Source organism: Mus caroli, unplaced genomic scaffold (assembly GCF_978045245.1).
Source record: "Mus caroli unplaced genomic scaffold, Mus_caroli_1 scaffold_5, whole genome shotgun sequence".
In the NCBI taxonomy this organism is placed as follows: Eukaryota; Metazoa; Chordata; class Mammalia; order Rodentia; family Muridae; genus Mus; species Mus caroli.
The window spans coordinates 36311173-36329428 of NW_028227260.1; the positions used below are offsets into that span (position 1 = coordinate 36311173).

The following is an 18256-nucleotide window of genomic DNA, read 5'->3' on the forward strand; positions in this document are numbered from 1 at the left end:
CTGCCTCTGCCTCCCAAGTGCTGGGATTAAAGGCATGCGCCACCACTGCCCGGCCATTTTTACTATGTTAATTCTGCCAATCCATGAGCATGGGAAATCTCTCCATTTTCTGAGATCTTCTTTGATTTCTTTCTTGAGAGACTTGAAGTTGTTGTCGTACAGATTTCATGTGTTTGGTTAGAGTTATCCCGAGATATTTTATATCATTTGTGGCTATTGTGAAGGGAGTTTTTTTCCCTAATATCTTTCTCAGCATGTTTATCCTTTGTATAAAGGAAGGCTACTGAGTTATTTGAGTTAATTTTATATCCAGCTACTTCACCGAAGTTGTTTATCAGGTTTAGGAGTTCTCTGGTGGAATATTTAGGGTCACTTATATATACTGCAAAGAGTGATATTTTGACTTCATCTTTTCCAATTTGTATCCCTTTGATCTCCTTTTGTTGTCTAATTGCTCTGGCTAGGACTTCAAGTACAATGTTGAATAGGTAGGGAGAAAGTGGGCAGCCTTGTCTAGTCCCTGATTTTAGTGGGATTGCATCCAGCTTCTCACCATTTACTTTGATGATGGCTACTGGTTTGCTGTAGATTGCTTTTATCATGGTTAGGTATGGGCCTTGAATTCCTGATCTTTCCAAGACTTTTATCATGAATGGGTGTTGGATTTTGTCAAATGCTTTCTCAGCATCTAACGAGATGATCATGTGGTTTTTGTCTTTAAGTTTGTTTATATAGTGGATTACATTGATGAATCTTTGTATATTGAACCAACCTTGCATTCCTGGGACAGTAAAAAGAATCAACAAAGCTGGTCCTTTGAGAGAATCAACAAGATAGATATACCCCTATTCAAACTAACTAAAGGGCCCAGAGACAGTATCCAAATTAGCAAAATCAAAAATGAAAAAGGAGACATAACAACAGAAACCGAGGAAATTTAAAAACAAAACAAAACAAACAAACAAAAAACCCCATCAGCTCCTACTACAAAAGCCTATACTCAACAACACTGGAAAATCTAGATGAAATGGATGATTTTCCAGACAAGTAACACATAGCAAAGTTAAGTCAAGTGCAGGTAAACTATTTTTATAGGCCCAAATCACACAAGGAAATAGAAAAAGGCATTAAAAACCTCCCAACACAAAAAAAGCCCAGGGCCAGCCAGATGGATTTAGTGCAGAATTCTACCAGACCTTCAAAGAAGACCTGATACCAATTTTCCTCAAACTATTCTATAAAATAAAAACAGAAGGAACACTACCTAACTCATTCTATGAAGCCACAATTACTCTGATACCTAAACTACACAAGGACCCAACTAAAAAAAAAACAAGACTTCGTACCAATCTTGCTTAAGAATATCGATGCAAAATACTCAATAAGATTCTTGCAATCCAAATCCAGGAACACATCAAAGCCATCATTCACCAAGATCAAGTATGCTTCATCCAACATCTCTTATAATTAACTTGCAGTATTAGTTTAAAAAACTGATTCCCAAATTCATTCCAGAAACAACTTATTCTCCAGGAAAGGGAGATAGAAGATGATTTTAGAGTTATCTTTCATTCAAAGTTTTCAAAGACAAAAAATCAAAGCTGTGGGTACTAATGGGACTATCTTATAATGTTTGATACAGGTGTACTTTGTGTAGTATCTAAGACAAGTGAAACATATTTATATCCTAAGATATTTATGATTTTTTTTGTTTTTGTTTTTTTTTTTCGAGACAGGGTTTCTCTGTGTAGCCCTGGCTGTCCTGGAACTCACTCTGTAGACCAGGCTGGCCATGAACTCAGAAATCCATCTGCCTCTGCCTCTGCCTCTGCCTCCCGAGTGCTGGGATTAAAGTGGTGTGCTGCCACACCTGGCTTGATATTTATGATTTGTAATAAATTTTTTCAATATCCTTTTCTTAGCCTTTTGAAATATAGGAAATATAATTGTTATCTATTATTGGTATATAATGAACTAATACCCAAAATCTTCTTGACCCTATCAGGATTTTAGTATTTTTATGACAGAGTAATATTCCATTGTATGTACCATGTTTTATCCATTCATCAGTTGATGAGCACATTTCTTGCATATTGTGAATAATGATGTAATAAACATGGGAATGCACATGTCTCTTTCATACTGACTTCAATTGCTTTGGATGTACACTAATATTATGTTTACAAGAATATATGGTAATTATTTTCTTAACTTTTAAGTATCTTCCATATTTTGAATGGCTATTCTAACTGATGTTTCTACCAATGTTTTCTTCACACCGTCACCAGCATTTCCTATCCTAAGGCTTTTTTGTTTAGCTATACTTCTTGGGGTGTGATGGAATCTCCTTGTTCTTTCAGTTTGCATTTACCTGGTGATTAGTGATGTTCTGTATTTTAATGTACTTGGTGGACATTTGGATGTTTCCTTTTGAGAAATGACTAGAAGAGTTTTTGTTATTGAGCTTTTGGGGTTCCTTATATATTCTGGATATCAATTGCTTGTGCATGTGTACATATGTATGTACATATGTATATATATGCATGTGCATATATATGTATGTATACATATATACATATATATATTTGTATATGTATATACGTGTGCATATACTTATATGTGTGAATATATATACACATGTATGAATGTTTATATTGTAAATATTTTCACCCATTTATAGACTACCTGTTAACTCCATTATGTATTTCCTTTGTTGTTCAGAAGCTTTAAAGTTTTTTGGAATTTGGTTTCTCTATATTTGCCTTTACTTTCTGAATTTTAGGAGCTTTGTCCAAAAAGTCCTCATGTATTACTGTGCCCTGAAACATTTAACCTGTACTTCTTTCTGTAATTTCCTTTGCTGTTGTTTATCATTTAGATTATACTATAATTATAGCCTATCTCCTTTCCCTTTCCTCTCTCCAAGCCCTCTTATATACTCTTCCCCACTCGCTTTGAAATTTATGACCTTTTTCAAAACTTGTTATCACCTGCATATATGTATTTGCCTTTATGCCAATGTTAAACTTTATTGCTTTAGTCCATTCTAAGTTGATCAATTTAGCAGGTAAGACAGAAATCTACCTACATTTTTATGTAGATAATCAATTTCCCTAACACCATATATCCAAAAGACTATTCTCTGTATGAAGGATGTTCTAAGTACCATTATTAAAATATTCATTCAAATTTTATTGTAACCTATTGATCACTGGTATTAATAGTGAACATGTTATTCAATGTCACTTTTATTTTACCCTATAAGTAGTCTCTTGTTTCTCGAAATAATGATTGTTCAGCAAATTTCAATACACTTAATTATGATTAATCTTCCTATAAGTGATTAATCTACTGTTTGATTTACAAGGTGATTCTGGTTGTTCTTAAATCTATATACCAATTTATTGCCTTGTGTCTGAAAGAGTGCTGATTTTGTACTTGTCTTGTGCATCTTGTGCAAGTTGTTCTTTCCTTCTTCTCCTCCTCCTCCTCCTCTTTCTCTTCCTCCTCTTCTTCCTTGTCTTCTTTCTCCTCCTCCTCCTTTTTTTTTTTTTGGTTTTTCGAGACAGGGTTTCTCTGTGTAACCTTGGCTGTCCTGGAACTCACTTTGTAGACCAGGATGGCCTTGAACTCAGAAATCCGCCTGCCTCTGCCTCCTGAGTTCTGGGATTAAAGGCATGTGCCACCATGCCCGGCCCTCCTCCTCCTTCCTATCAAGAAATAAAAATGGAAGGATGATGAGCTTTAGAAATAAGTTTATGTCCTGCTTCTAATTCCACTGTAAAAGCAGAATAGTTAGGTAGCAGTTATACAACTTCTTTTTTATAGTTTTAATTTAACTCATTTAAAACAGCAACTATTATTTTAGAATTTTACTTTTATGTTCTAAGCTATGTGTGGGCCTCACTGGTTCTTTTTTCTAAAAATTGTGGAAATCATTTTTATAACTAGTGAACTACAGTGATTGTAGGTTGAAAAGTAAAATTTTACAATTTTAAATTAAAGTTATGGGACATTTCATGGTTTGGCTGGGTAGAAAAATAATTAACAGCAAACAAAAAGGTTGTTGTAGAACTAGGAATAATATGTTTGTTAGCCATGTCGTTTGAGGTCCCTGCTATACAGTATATATAGCAACAGTGAACAAAGCAGGTAGCAGATGATTAAGAAATAAACAAAGACTATACCTGTAGTGTATAGTGTGAAAAATTCTAGCCATTAAATTTAGAGACTTGAGCTCCAAGACGCTAACTCTACTCTTTGCTCCCATCACTGCCAGCAAATTATTTTATCTTTGGGGACCAATTTTTCCTGGGAAGATTCAGGTAGAGGGTTTCTAATAAATTCTTATCTATCACTGACATCATCTGATTCAAAGAGTTTCCATATTGATGTTTTTAAATTCTCTCATCTTATAGCATATAGAATGAGAACCTACGTATGCCATATCTGCAGTATCACCTTTACATCTTTACATATGTTCCGGTCCCACATGCAAGGAACTGAACATCAAATTAAGTAAGTGTTTTTCTCTTGTACAAGAAAAGCATTCTCATGTTACCAAAGACCAAAGCTTCCAGTCAAATACTCTTGAATATATTTTACAAACTTTCTAGATAGTCATTTTCCTATGACCTGAATCTAGAAGTGGTAAGTGGTATTTGTAGCATTCTATATGCTAATGCCAGGGATAGTTTATCACAGTAATGAACTGACAGATCTGTCTGGTAAATTAGTACTCCTTCTGAATAGACAACATTATGTTTTCTTTGTAGATGTGCTAAAAGATCATTTCTTCAGGCTAGCCATGCAAATTCAAAGCATCTCAAAATGTTTTCTTAATTCCAAGGATTCTGTGATCTAGTCATTATCTTTTTAAAAAACAAAAGATTTATTTTATTTATTGTATGCGAGTACACTGTAGCTGTCTTCAGACACACCAGAAGAGGACATCTGATCTCATTACAGATGGTTTTGAGCCACCACGTGGATTGCTGGGAATTGAATACATTGGAGTATAATAGTTAAGAACAGAGGTCATGAGCCATTTTTAGTCAATATTAATGTATGGTTTTAAGAAGAGGAGAAATTAGTGGACAATTGCAAAGTAATTTTGGTAGTAGGGGAAAGGGTCATTTATATTTTGTATAAATTAGTTTGTTGATTTTGAAATCAGAACATAAAATGTATTCTTTTATCCTATAAGAAAGTATTTATACTGTTTGGATATGAGTATTTAGGAGCTGTCTGAGTTACTTTTCTATTGTCATGATAAGATACCATTATCGAGGTAGCTTATAAAATAAAGCATTTAATTGGGCTTAACAGTTTCAGAGGGATAAGAATCCATGATGATGAAACAAAAGTCTGATAGGAACAGCTGAAAGTTCATGATCTGCACGTAGGAGGCAAAGATAACAGTAGGAATGGTCAGAGTCTTTTGAAACCTTAAATGATTCCTGCAAGGATACCTACCCCTCCTCCAACAAGGACACGCCTCCTACACCTTTTCAAATAACTTTTCATCAACTGGGGACCAAGTATTCAAACATGGACCTATTATCCAGTCTACCACAGGAGTGAAATTGTCAGACTCAGCTGATGAAAATACACTTTATACATTAGAAAGAAAACTTTGGGATTTTAAATAAATAGCCTATCTCATCCGTATATCTACAAAATAACTGATTTCTAAAAATGCCATTCAGTTTTTTATGGCAATGGTTATTAAAGTTGATTAGCCACAGTATACCAACATGTGTTTTGTAATATTACAGTAGCATAAGACATTTCCACTCTTATGTCCATCCACCATTTACCCTAGGACTGGTTTATTATAAGCATGTATTTCTTAGATAAAATAATTAGTTCTATGGCAACATCTTCATGTATTTATAAAACACACTTGATCATATTCATTCTCCTATTATCCTAATATCCTCCCTAATTTTCCCCCTTTTACTGCTATGGAAATTTTAAAAACTGTCTAGATCTCACATATGAAAGAAAACAGTCAATACTTGACTTTCTGGGTCTGGAGTATTTAACTTAATATCATACTCTCCAGGATTTTTTTTCAGCAAACAATATGATTTTTAATTTTCTTCATAACAGTGTATCTTTGCACATCACAAGGCATTCTTTACCTGCTTATGGTCACCTGAACTATTGTATAGCATGGTTATTGTAAATGGTATTGCATCAAGTATTGCTGTGTAGGCATCTCTTCTTGTAGGCCACCTAGGATTCCTTGGGCTATATGTTTAGGAGTAATATAGTTGGATCATACGGTAGTTATACATTTAGGTTTTGAGGAAACTCCCTATAGAGTTCCATAGTGGCCACACTGATTTAAATTCCCACAAAAATAGATATTTATTTTTTCTCTGCATTCCCATCAAAATTTGTTTTCTTGTGTTTTCTTCTTTTGTTAATTACTTAATTTTGTTCTTGAGCAATTTTGTATGTGTACATTAGGTATTTTATTTTTACTCTCCCTACCTCTCCCATTTCCCTTTAACTATCCAAACCCCCTCTTCCTATAAATCTCTTTCTCCTATTTACTAGCTTTTGGTTCTGTTTAGTGTTCCACGCAGTTTAATTAGGGATGTCTATGTGATCTTGAGTTTGGAACTAACCATCAGAAGAACCTTGTGAAATCACCATTGGGTACACATCTGGATATTATACTTACCCCTGTCCAAGAATCTGTTGGTTAACAATGGATCAACAATATGTAGTAGGACCTTATGAATCCTTTTCCTCTCCATATCTGACTTGTAGGAGGGCCCAACATCTGTGGACCCATTGGCAGTGTACACAGCTCCTGTAAGTTCTTATTTGTCATATCTATGTTGTGTTTAACATGAAACTTTCAGCCCCTTTCCTCTTCACCAGCACTTAGTAATTCTTTCTGACCCATCTTCTACAGTATTTCTTGAATCTTACGTAGGTTGCATACATGTCTAGTCTAGGGCTGAGCCTTTATTCTCAGCATATTGTTCAGCCATAAGTTTCTGCATTTATCTGCAATGGAGAGGTTTTTCTATTTAAGGCAGAGAATAACCTCTGTGGATATGAATATAGATAATTAGATCATACTTTGATGCTATGTCAATTTCAGCTCAACCATCTTACAGTACCTTCCCAGGGTCTAAGACCTCTTCTGATGGGTTTTGGAGCAAGTTTACAGCCGTATGTAAATGGCTTCCCTCTTACAAAGCAGGCCTAAACCCATTTAGGGAGCAAGGTTTCTCTTCTCTCTAATATTTCCCTGGCTATGCAATTTCAGAAAAGCTATTGACAACAATATGTATTCTGCAGCTGTTGAATCAAATAGTGTATACTTAGGCCATTTTTTGATTTATGGTGTCGTTTACCTCTGAAGTCCCTTTGTTGATCTTTATAGTCTCAACAATGCATATATTCTATGAATCAGTGGGGCAGTCGGGATTTGGAGATATTAAAATGGTTTATTCATCCAGAAAAAAAAGGCTGGACAATAGGAAAACTTTTTAAATGTTTCCTCATTTCAGCAACAGTGAATTAATCTGAGGACTACAGGAGACTTCTTTGAAGTCAGCTTAATAGTATAGAACGTAGATCTCTATCTTGAACTGTACTTTTGCAAGGTGCTGGTTTCACCAAGCATTTTCCTTCTGCTGCTAAAAGCCCCATTGAGAGGCATCTTTTCCACTCCTAGTTTAATGCTCTGCATTCAGTATTCAAATCTCATATACTCTTAACACTCAGTGTTCCCTCCTTTCACTCTGTTCTTGTCTCCTATTGCATTTGGGTATCTTTCCACAGCATTCCCTCTCCCTGCCGCTCTGCACTTGTGATTTTATTTCAATTTCATGGAGAAATTGGTGTCTCCACTCTGCTGTCTTCTAAGAAATGTTTTTGTGTAAAACTTGTGAAATTCTACAGAGGTATCTGACTATCTATACTATGCATTTTGAGCATCAAATTCTTTTTTAATTTATAGTTTTTAATTTTTTATTTCAACCTCTGTAGATTTTGTTGAAACTAATATTTAGAGCAAAGAAAATACACATAGTAATCAAAACTTTGTATTATTTTCTTTGTAGAGAATCTCATGTTATCAATCAAGTGAAGAATTCAAAGAAAATGCAAGAGTCTTGTCAAGCTGAGTGTGGAGATGACATCAAAATGAAAAAATCTAGAGAACTAGAGCCCACGGGTCATTTCAGGGAAATGGAGGATAATTACATGGAAGCCCAAACCCATGAATACAGAGAAATGGTTGATTCTAGACCCAGACATAAAATGCTTGAACAAACACTTTCACTTGAAAATTTCTGGGCACACCCAGGACCATACAATGATTCTAGAGCACTAGAAGAGCAGTTACCTCACAGTTTACCAGCAGAGTCAAAGACATATGACTCTTTCCAAGATGAACTTGAAGATTACATCAAAGGGCAGAAGGCCAGAGGACTTGATCCCAATACTAGTTTTAGACGGATGTCAGAAAGCTATAGGTACAGGGATCAGAGATACAGAGAAAGGGTTGATTCTGAACACAGACAGAGGCCTTGTGAGGAAAGATTTTCATTTGAGGCTCCACAGACCTACCAGCAAGAATACAGTGCCTCCCCAGTGGAGGGCCAATCTCCTCACTGGTTACCATCTCATTCAAAGAGGAGAAATGATGATTTCCAAAATGAATTTGATGATTACAAGGTGCAGGAATCTAGAGAATTCGAGCCAAAGACTTCTTTTAGAAGAATGGATAGCTCTTTTGAAACCCATAATTACGGAGAAATGGTTGACAGAAGATCCAGTCATACAATGTTTGAGGAAGGACTCCCATGTGAGACTTTCCAGACTTACACAGATCCATACAGCAGTGCACAAGCAGTAGAAAACACGTTACCTCATTGCTTACCAGCTTATGAAAACCAACCGAGCCTAGACGCTGAAAGCCACTATCAGCTTACCACAGAGGAGTTCTCAGAAATGCCTGTTTCTCTGAGCCTCAGTCAACAAGAAGATAACCCTAGCTCATACAATGAAGACTATGACATTTACAAGCATCTGCCCTCAAATGACAATGCCAGTGCCCATGAAACAAGTCATAGAAGGCGACGTCAGAAGAAGAAACGACATCTGGAGGAAGGAAAAGAAAGACCAGAAAAGGAACAGTCCAAACATAAAAGAAAAAGAAGCTATCAGGATAAAGATTTAGACAAAGACAAGAGCATCAAGCAAAGTAAAAGAGAGGAAGATAAAGCTGGAGTCAGCTCTGAAAAAACCAAGCATCGAAAAAAGAAAAGAAAACATGAAACATCCTCAGAGAAAGAAGAACGTAAGCACAAAAAAGAGAAAAAGAAATCTGTTGAAGAAAGAACAGAAGAGGAAATCCTTTGGGATGAGTCAATTCTTGGGTTCTGACCCTATAGTATACCAAGAAGGGCTAAAAGCAAATGATACTGATTTACATACAGACAGGAATAAGAGGAGAAATCAAGGAAAGTACAGAATCAGCACAGAAAACCTTTGGGGTTGTTTGTTTGTTTGTTTGTTTGTTTGTTTGCAAAAATTGAAATTGAACAGGAGAAACAATATATAAAACATCTAAATCCAGCATTCAAGGAACTGTTTTGAGGTAAACCTACTCAAAAAATTTGACCTTTTAGTTTTACTTACAGAAGAGTGAATAAGAAAACCAGTGGGGGAAAATCTGATGGAATCAGTGGAGAAGTTTTAGATAAAATTGAGCACTTCGGAAGAAGAGAAGTTAAAGTCAGAGTCCATTAAAGAAAACAGTCTCTCTCTCTGCGTAAGTGTGTAGGTATATACGTGTGCTTGTATATGTGTATTTATATATGTGTGTGACCATGTGTATGTGTCCTCTGCTCTGCTCTGCTCTGCTCTGCTCTGCTCTGCTCTGCTCTGCTCTGCTCTGCTCTGCTCTGCTCTGCTCTGCTCTCACCTACTTCCCCGCACCTCTCCTTTTCTGTCACTCCCTCCTTTCAAAATGAAATTGAAAGAAGAACCACAAAGTCTAAATCTACCCTTCAAAAAGCAAGGACACAATACCAAGAAGCATGAGTGGAGAAGAAACCTGCTAAAGAGATAGCAGAAGATTCAGTGTTTTCTACTTTGCAGTTTTGTTACCTTAAGGTTGAAGAAAGGTTGAAAACTTTGGTTTCCTGAAATTTGTGTTCTTTGTGTATTTGTACATGTGTACAGTTAATCTCTAACAAAAGCCAGAAGAAGTAACATTATCCATTATGCTTTTAAAAGTCACTTTCTTTGACTTTCCAAGAGAGAAAACTTACTCTATTGCTTATGTATAATATGGTTTTCTTAAAGTAGAGGTGTTTCTACTTTGTCCATCAAGTTGTAATGAAAATAAGTTGTTTGCTCATGAAAATAATGTACTTAAAATGGTGAATTACAAAGCAGTCTACAGCCATACCACCCTGAATTTTCCCAGTCTTGTTTGATTTGGGAAGAATGGTCAGGCCTGTGGAAGACCGGACTTCACAGAATCCTTTTAAGAATTTGTGTTAGTATTGGTGGTATTTTACTACTGTCATGTGTTAACGTTTCTGTTTTCTCCAATGAAAATATATGAAACAATGTAGACTTTTTTTGTTAAATCTAATTTGCAGTGTATTTTTGTATTTTCTAGTTCTGAAAGTGGAAAATTAGTGTATAATAAATTAGATGATATATACTTTTAAAATGTTCTCCAAAAGGGCTGATAGAAATCGGTCTATATTCTGAAAAATGTTTATATTAAAGTGTTTTAATTTCTAAATATTGCTTTGTGATCTTTTCTGTCAAGAGATGATTATTCTGCCCATGAGAAGACAAGAAATGGTGTTGGCCACTCATTCTCTAGGAAGACCACACATTGAAGCTGTCGTTTCACTTATTCCACAGATTGCTTAGTAGAAGTTAGCATTCAGTTTTAGCTTAACTTTGGGTTAGAAAAAAGACAATCAATGTGAAACTGAAGGAGAAAAGTGTTGTAAGTGGGAAAGGATTGTGAAGGGGTGCTAACTTTAAAGTGTTTGATTTTAATTTTTTCAGGCTAGTACACTGTTTATGATCAGTACTTTCTGTAAGCATTTGAGTGTTATTCTGCTACACTAGGAAGTGGAAAGGCTGAAGGTTCTAAACCTCAGGGTTAGAATTTTAGTTGTACCATCAAATTGCTCTATGATTTTGCCAAGATACCACCAGAATTGAATATGTAGTCCAGGGAGAAAAAATATAGAAATATAATAGTCCCTGGATATGGCAATCCTATCAGAAAGCATGCCAAATAATGATGGCCATGTATCTTCATTAGGGTAAACTATTTTATATTTTTTCCTGAAGTCTGAATTAATGACAAAGAGATACTAGAACATAATGATGTTTGGCTTTTTAAAAATATTTTTATTAGGTATTTTCCTCATTTACATTTCCAATGCTATCCCAAAAGTCCCCCATACCCTCCCCCCAACTCCCCTACCCACCCACTCCCACTTTTTGGCCCTGGCGTTCCCCTGTACTGGGGCATATAAAGTTGATGTTTGGCTTTTTAACCTAGATAAGTGAGCTGTTCCAAAGCATATCAGGTTGTCATAAAATCAATCCCTCATCCATGAAGCTTTTAGTATAATATAAATTTATGCCAGTGTATTAACACTCTCCCTTAAACATTTGACATACTAGTAAAAAAAATAGTAAGTCAGGTAGAGAAAGTAGACTGAATTTCCAGCCACAATGTTGACAAATTATTTTTGAACACACACACACTGTTCACAGAAAATGTTAGAAATCAATTGACTTGGTAGGATTTTCAGAATTTATAGGTTAGTTTTTAGATGTCCATTTTGTGCTCAAATTGGAGACATGTAAAACTATACCGTATTTTGTGAGAGGACAGGGACAGATGGGAACAGGAGGGAATCTGTCAGGGGTGGAGCGAGGGAGTACTGGGAGAGACGACTGGCACTAGGTGGGTATTTGGAGGTGAGGTAGAAGCCTCATGCAATGGAAACTCCCAGGAATCTACCAGGGTGATCCTAGCGAAGACTTCCAGTAATGAGGGATGGAGTTGGAGCCTGATCCAGCCTTCTCCTGTAACCAGGCAAGACTTCTGTGAACACCAACCCAGGCACAAAATCTTCAGCCTACAATCTACCCTGCCTCCAAGATGTGGTCAACTAATGACCAGTCTAATTTGAGGCCCATGCCATGAGAGGTAGCCCACCCCTGACACTGCCTGGATGGCCAGGAACCAGAGGCAGGGCAGCCCAGAGACCCAGGATAGAACTAAACATGACTGGCAAAAAAAAAAAAAAAAAAAGTCAATGAAATGATTCCTAATGGTATTGTGCTTTACTTATATAGATCAGTGCTTAATCCAATTGTCATCAGAGTCACGATCTAGCAACTGAAGGGAGCAGATGCAGAGACTCACAGGCAAGCAAGTGCTAGGAACCCTACAGGAAAGGGGAGGAAAGGATTGTAGGAGCCACAGGGGTCAAGAACACTAGGAGAACATGGTCCATAAAATCAACTAAACAGGGATCACAGAGACTAAAGCAGCGATCTTGACCCTATATGTGTGTGAGCGAGGTCCTCTACATACATACTTATGGGTAGGGAGCCGGATGCTCCTGTGAGACTCCCAACAGTGGGAGCAGAGACTGTCTCTGACTCTTTTGCCTGCTTTTGAGATTCTTGCTCCCACCACGTTGCCTCATCCAGTCTTGAAATGAGGGCTTGTGGCTACTCTTATTGTAACTTGTTATGCGATGTTCAGTTCATATTCCTAGGAGGCCTGCTTCTTTTTGTGAAGGGGAGCAGAGGAAAAGTGGATCCATGGAAGAGGGGAAGTGGGCAAGGGAGGACTGGAAAGAATGAAAGGACAAAAAAAAAAGAGCTAAAATTTTTGAAAAAGAACTATCATAACATTCACTAAGGTGCATTAACTACTGTGATCTTTGCAAAATGTATAAATTCATTTTGCATTAAAATTAGTCACTGTTTTTACCTATATGGCTAAACCAGCACATTTTACCAATTAAATTTACTTACATCTTATAGGATTGTGAGTCGGGACAAGGAGAGGGTTGCACTGATGATTAGTTTCAAGGGAGTCACTGGTGGCTGGTTTAAGAAAAGGCATTTTCTGAGATTTTAGGACAAATGGGTTTTTTTTCTCCCCAAAATGTCACATTATCCAGAAAACTTAACTTTATGGTTGAAGCCAGTGACAAGGACCTGGAGTCTGACTTTGACACACTTGCTTTGCTCCTATTACCTGCTTCTGGTCACAAGATGATATTCAAGGTAACACATTTAAATACATATATGGGATTCAAAACTATTTCGACTTCTTCAGCTGAGTGCTAAACCTATTAAGGCGGACTGTAATAGAATAAATAAATAATGAACATGGATAGGTAAAGCAATGAGAACGATGTTAAGGGAAACAAAGTAGGTAGTGTCTGGCATGAATAGCAAGCAATACAATTTGTTAAGCTTTTACACGTGATGCCTAAAGCAGTTGAGAGGGGTGAGGAAAATAGCCATCACATGTAATCTGCTGACTTTATGAACCTCACTGAAAGACTGAAATAATTACCAAAGTAAGACAAAATATGGAAGTCTGAAGACTTTCCTGACAGCATCTTTAAGGAACTCTCACACCTATCCCTAAACCTACCTCCTCCGAACACAGTGCAGTAAGCTCAAGAATTTCCCAGTTAACTTTAGACTTCATATAGTCTTTCTTCTATGACTGTGTTTCCATGTAATATATGAGACTAAACTAGCACTGAAGAAGAATTCATTGTTTATCTAAATTCCAATTTTAACTGGGTATGTCTTGTTGTATTTGGTATTATTTGCTTCTTGCAAATTTGTGTTAAGTTGTCTAGAACTTTACATCTCACAGAAACAGGTGAAAAGGTTCATTTTGCCTGGTGGCTTCTGAAATTTTGGTCGATCGTTTGCAGTTATTTTAATTCTGATTGTGTGGTGAGATATAGTGTCATGGCAGGAACCTGAAGAGGAGGAGACTGTTAACTTCTCGATAAATAAATAAATAAATAAATAAATAAATAAATAAAATGGACAGGATTTAACATAAGAGAATGTGGGGGATATTTTATATTCAATCTATAATGCAACACACTTTCTTCTTAAGTAAGTATATCATTATCTTGATTGACAGAAAGCCCTTTCCCTTAGAATTTATTCTTATTACTCATGCTGGTAACCAAATAACTATGATCAATTCACAATTTAGCTCAGTCTGTGAAGTGATACTCTGATGATGCAGAAAAGGAGGGACTATATACATTCTCAGGCAGTGATTCTCAACTCGTGGTGCACAACACCTTTGGAAAAACCTCAATTTCCAAAAACGTTTACATTCTGATTTGTAACTGTAAAAAACAGCAGTTATGAAATAGAACAAAATAATTTTATGAGCGTGGGGTCACGACAACATGAGGAACTGTATTAAAGGGTCTTAATATTAGGAAGGTTGAGTCCCCTTGTTCTAAGGGAAATAAAGGACTAGGAAGAGATTTGGTGGTACCTTAAATCCAAGGTTAGATAATCTGTGACAAGATGATAAAATGTCTAGAAACTTCTAAGTTAAGCTGCACAAAGAAGGGATAATCAAGAATAGGGAGTATACATACATCCAAACAGGGGCATCTCATGTGATGCATTTATCACAGTAGATTTGAGAATGGAGGGTAAGATCTAGTGAGATCTGACCTGAAAGATAATGGCAAGTAAAAAAGGGCTGTAGTATTATTAGTCAGACCTTACCATGGTTTGAATGACTTTTGTCCCCTATAAATTCATGTGCTTAAATATTAATCTGCAAGATGATACTGTTGGGAGATGGAAACTTAATAGAATATATTTAGACCATGAGAGGCCTGCCCTCAGAAATATATTAATTAATTATTAATTCCAGTATTAAAATGAGGCTTGTGGAAGTGACATCACTGTTGGCACATTTGCCATGTGAAGGAGAATGTTCATCCTCTTGGAAGATACAGCATTCAATACGCCATCTTGCACATAGAGTTTTTGGCCCTTAACAGATGCCAAACATGTCAACACCTTACCAGACCTCATAAATAGCAAGTGTACCATTCCGTATCTATGACAGGTCTCAGGTATTCTGCTATAAAAACAAAATGGACTCTATGGCATAATCATTGAATATTTCTAAGCAGAAAGAGTTTCTTATACAGAAATCACTTTGCCTATAATTATACTGGTCTACTGAGAAGAAAGGGATGGAATAAAATATTCCAGCAAACTGGAAGCCAAAAGGTATCAAACATACCATGCGTTTTCATAAATTGAGCTTAAAAGTATAAAAGCAAACAAAGTCATGAAATAATAGCAAGGACTTTTTTCTTTTAGGTTCTATAGTACCTCAAATTATACCTAGGGCCTCATTCATGCCCAACAGTAATCCACCACTAAGAAATCATCCCCATGATGATGAAATGGATCATTCAGCAAAAGTGTGTGTGTGTGTGTGTGTGTGTGTGTGTGTGTGTGTGCGCGCGCGCGCACATATATATATGTATATATACATATATATTCATTAAACTTAAAACATTAAAATTCTTCAAGCGGGAGATAGATAGAGTATAATAGAATATTAGTAGATTTATCTAGCCACCCAACTATCAGAGTTAAATTGAATGTTAGACCAAATGGACATTCATAAAATATTCTGAATACACCCTCTGGTCTACTCTACATAAAATGTTTTCCAGGAATTTCATATAGTACCACTTGGTTTTGAAGAGTAAGAATATTCATAGAAGCAGGGGGAGGGGAATGGGATACAAGGTTTCGGGGGGGTACCGGGAAGGGGGATAACATTTGAAATGTAAATAAAGAAATCATCCAATAAAAAAAAAACAAATTGTGGAAATTGTACCTTACAAAAACCTATGGTGTGCAACAAAACCGAGAATTTTAAGGGAAGGAAAGGGAATGGGAAAATGATATAATTATAAACTTGAAAAAATAAATGAAATAAAAGAAATTATAGTAATTTTCAAGAAAAAAATATTGCTAATCATCAAGAAACTGGGAAACGAGCAAACAAAAATTAAATTATAAAGATCAGATTAAATATAAAATATTGTAACTAAATAATAAAAAGACCTGCAAAATTAAAAATAAGTAGACTTTAGAGATCTAAACCCAGACAGATATAGCTCATTCCAGTCTGATTTGCTTGTTTTCTGTTTCCTGATGCAAACTGTTTTGTGTGGCCTTGAATAGCTTTGTTCTACTACATACTCTTGGCCATGATGTTCTGCTTTAGCTTATGCCTCAAAGCAATAAACCATCTCTCCAGCCTCAACTACGAGAAGCCTTAAGCAGAACAATTAGGTAAGAGAAATAAAGGGCATCCAAATTGGAAAAGAGTAAGTCAAATGATCTCTATTTGCAGAAATCGTGGTCTTATATGCCAGAAGCTTTCAAAGACTCTTACAACTGAAATATAAAATCTGTGAAGCTTCAGAATACAACTTACAAAATCAACATACAAAAAATCAGAAGCATTGATTTATACCAATACCAAATTCAACAAATGAAAAAAGCAATCCCATTTCTAGAAGCCTATACATACAAAGGTAATAAACGTGGAATAAGTTTAATCAGGAGAGTGAAATAGCTTCGTAATGAAAATAATGTTTTAAATTATGGAGAAGAAACAGAAAAGGGAACAAGAAAACCCATATTAATGAATTGAGTGAATCAATATTGTTTTTCAAATTTGATTAAAACATAATAACATCAGTCACCTTCCTTCCTCTCCGCCGTCCAAACTTTTCCAGGTCTCTCTGCCCCTGCTCCATCTCAAACCAGTTGCCTCTTTTACCTTAATTGTTATTGTTACATATATGTGTGAATCAAGATATAAATACAACTTGCTAAATACAGTTAGTGTATTTTTGTGTATATCAGTTTAGGGCAGACCACTTGGTACTGGATGACCATTTAGGGGGTTCACTTCACTAATTTTCCATTTTCTTCTGTTCTTCAGGTTGTTTTCACAGTAAAACACAGTCACTTAGTAGAAGATGAGCTTTAACTTGGTCAGCTGTAGTGAATCAGACAATTGCCATCCTGCATTCATGTAGAGAACCTTGAAAAATAATCCTTAGAGTGTTGTAAGCGAATTTTGTTACAGAGTAAAACTGGGAGATTATCCAGAAGGTGGAAAGAGGGAGATGAGTAGAGCTAGGAGAGACAGAGTGAGCAGGTGAGAGGAAGTGGGAAGTTAATTCAAGGTGACAGTGACTAGTCTCATTTCCAGGAATGCAGAACCAAATGAGCTAGCAGAAGCAGCAGGGAGCTACAGAGAATTGAAGCAAGGAAGCAATAGAAAGGACTAATGTAAGAGGTGAGAGATGCTCAGGACTCAAAGTGGGGACCTTGGATAAAATGCCCTACAGAGAGGAGAGGGAACTTACAGAGCCCACCTCCAGCAGAAAGACAGGGCATCAAGTGAGGGATGGGGTTGCCATCCCACAGTCACATCTCTGACCCATAAGTGTTCCTGTCTGAAAGAACTACAGGGATGGAAATGGAGAGGAGCCTGAGGAAAAGAAGGCCCAGTGTCAGGCCGAAAGTGGGATCTAGCTCAAGGGGAGGTCCCAAGGCCTGACACCATTACTGAGGCTATGGAGCGCTCACGAAAAGGGATCTATCATGACTGCCCTCCAAAGACCCAACAAGCAGCAGGAAGAGTCAGATGCAGATATTTGCACCCAAGCAGAACAGAAGCTGCTGACCCCTGTGGTTGAATTAGGGAAGGCTGAAAGAAGCTGAGGAGATGGGTGACCCTGTAAAAAGACCAGCAGTCCCAATTAATCTAGATCCCCGAGATCTTTCAAACACTGGATCACCAAACAGTTAACATACGCCAGCTGAAATGATCCCCCAAACACTCATACAGTAGAGGTCTGGGTTCAGAAATAGAAACTGCACCTAACCCTTAAGAAACTGGAGGCCCCAGGGAGTGGGGAGGTCTGGTGGGGTGAGGACATCCTTGTGGAGACAGGGAGTGGGGAGGAGGTATGGGATGTGGAACAGAGGGAATAAAATCTGGAGTGTAAAAAATTTAATAATAATAATAAATTATTCGTTATAAATTTTTTTAAAAGAGAAAGAATTGTATCTGGCCCTGGCAAAGGAGAAACAGGCATCTAGAAGCCAGAGCTTC

At 36.7% G+C, this 18256-nt stretch overlaps 1 protein-coding gene across 4 annotated transcripts in view; it reads left to right on the top strand.

Annotated features, from left to right (window-relative positions):
- The window catches only part of Zmat1 (zinc finger matrin-type 1), a 54997-nt gene extending 44257 nt beyond the window's left edge, over window positions 1-10740 (top strand). For 2 of the 4 annotated variants that reach the window (XM_085838019.1, XM_085838020.1), the window contains 3 exons: window positions 4419-4518; window positions 6784-6828; window positions 8091-10740. In XM_085838019.1, the coding sequence (XP_085694145.1) occupies window positions 4419-4518; window positions 6784-6828; window positions 8091-9417 (1472 nt within the window). In that variant the 3' untranslated portion in view covers window positions 9418-10740. The remainder of the gene's footprint in view (window positions 1-4418; window positions 4519-6783; window positions 6829-8090) is intronic. The other 2 variants (XM_085838021.1, XM_021153635.3) reach the window with 1 other exon arrangement.
- Window positions 10741-18256: the final 7516 nt, after the last annotated feature.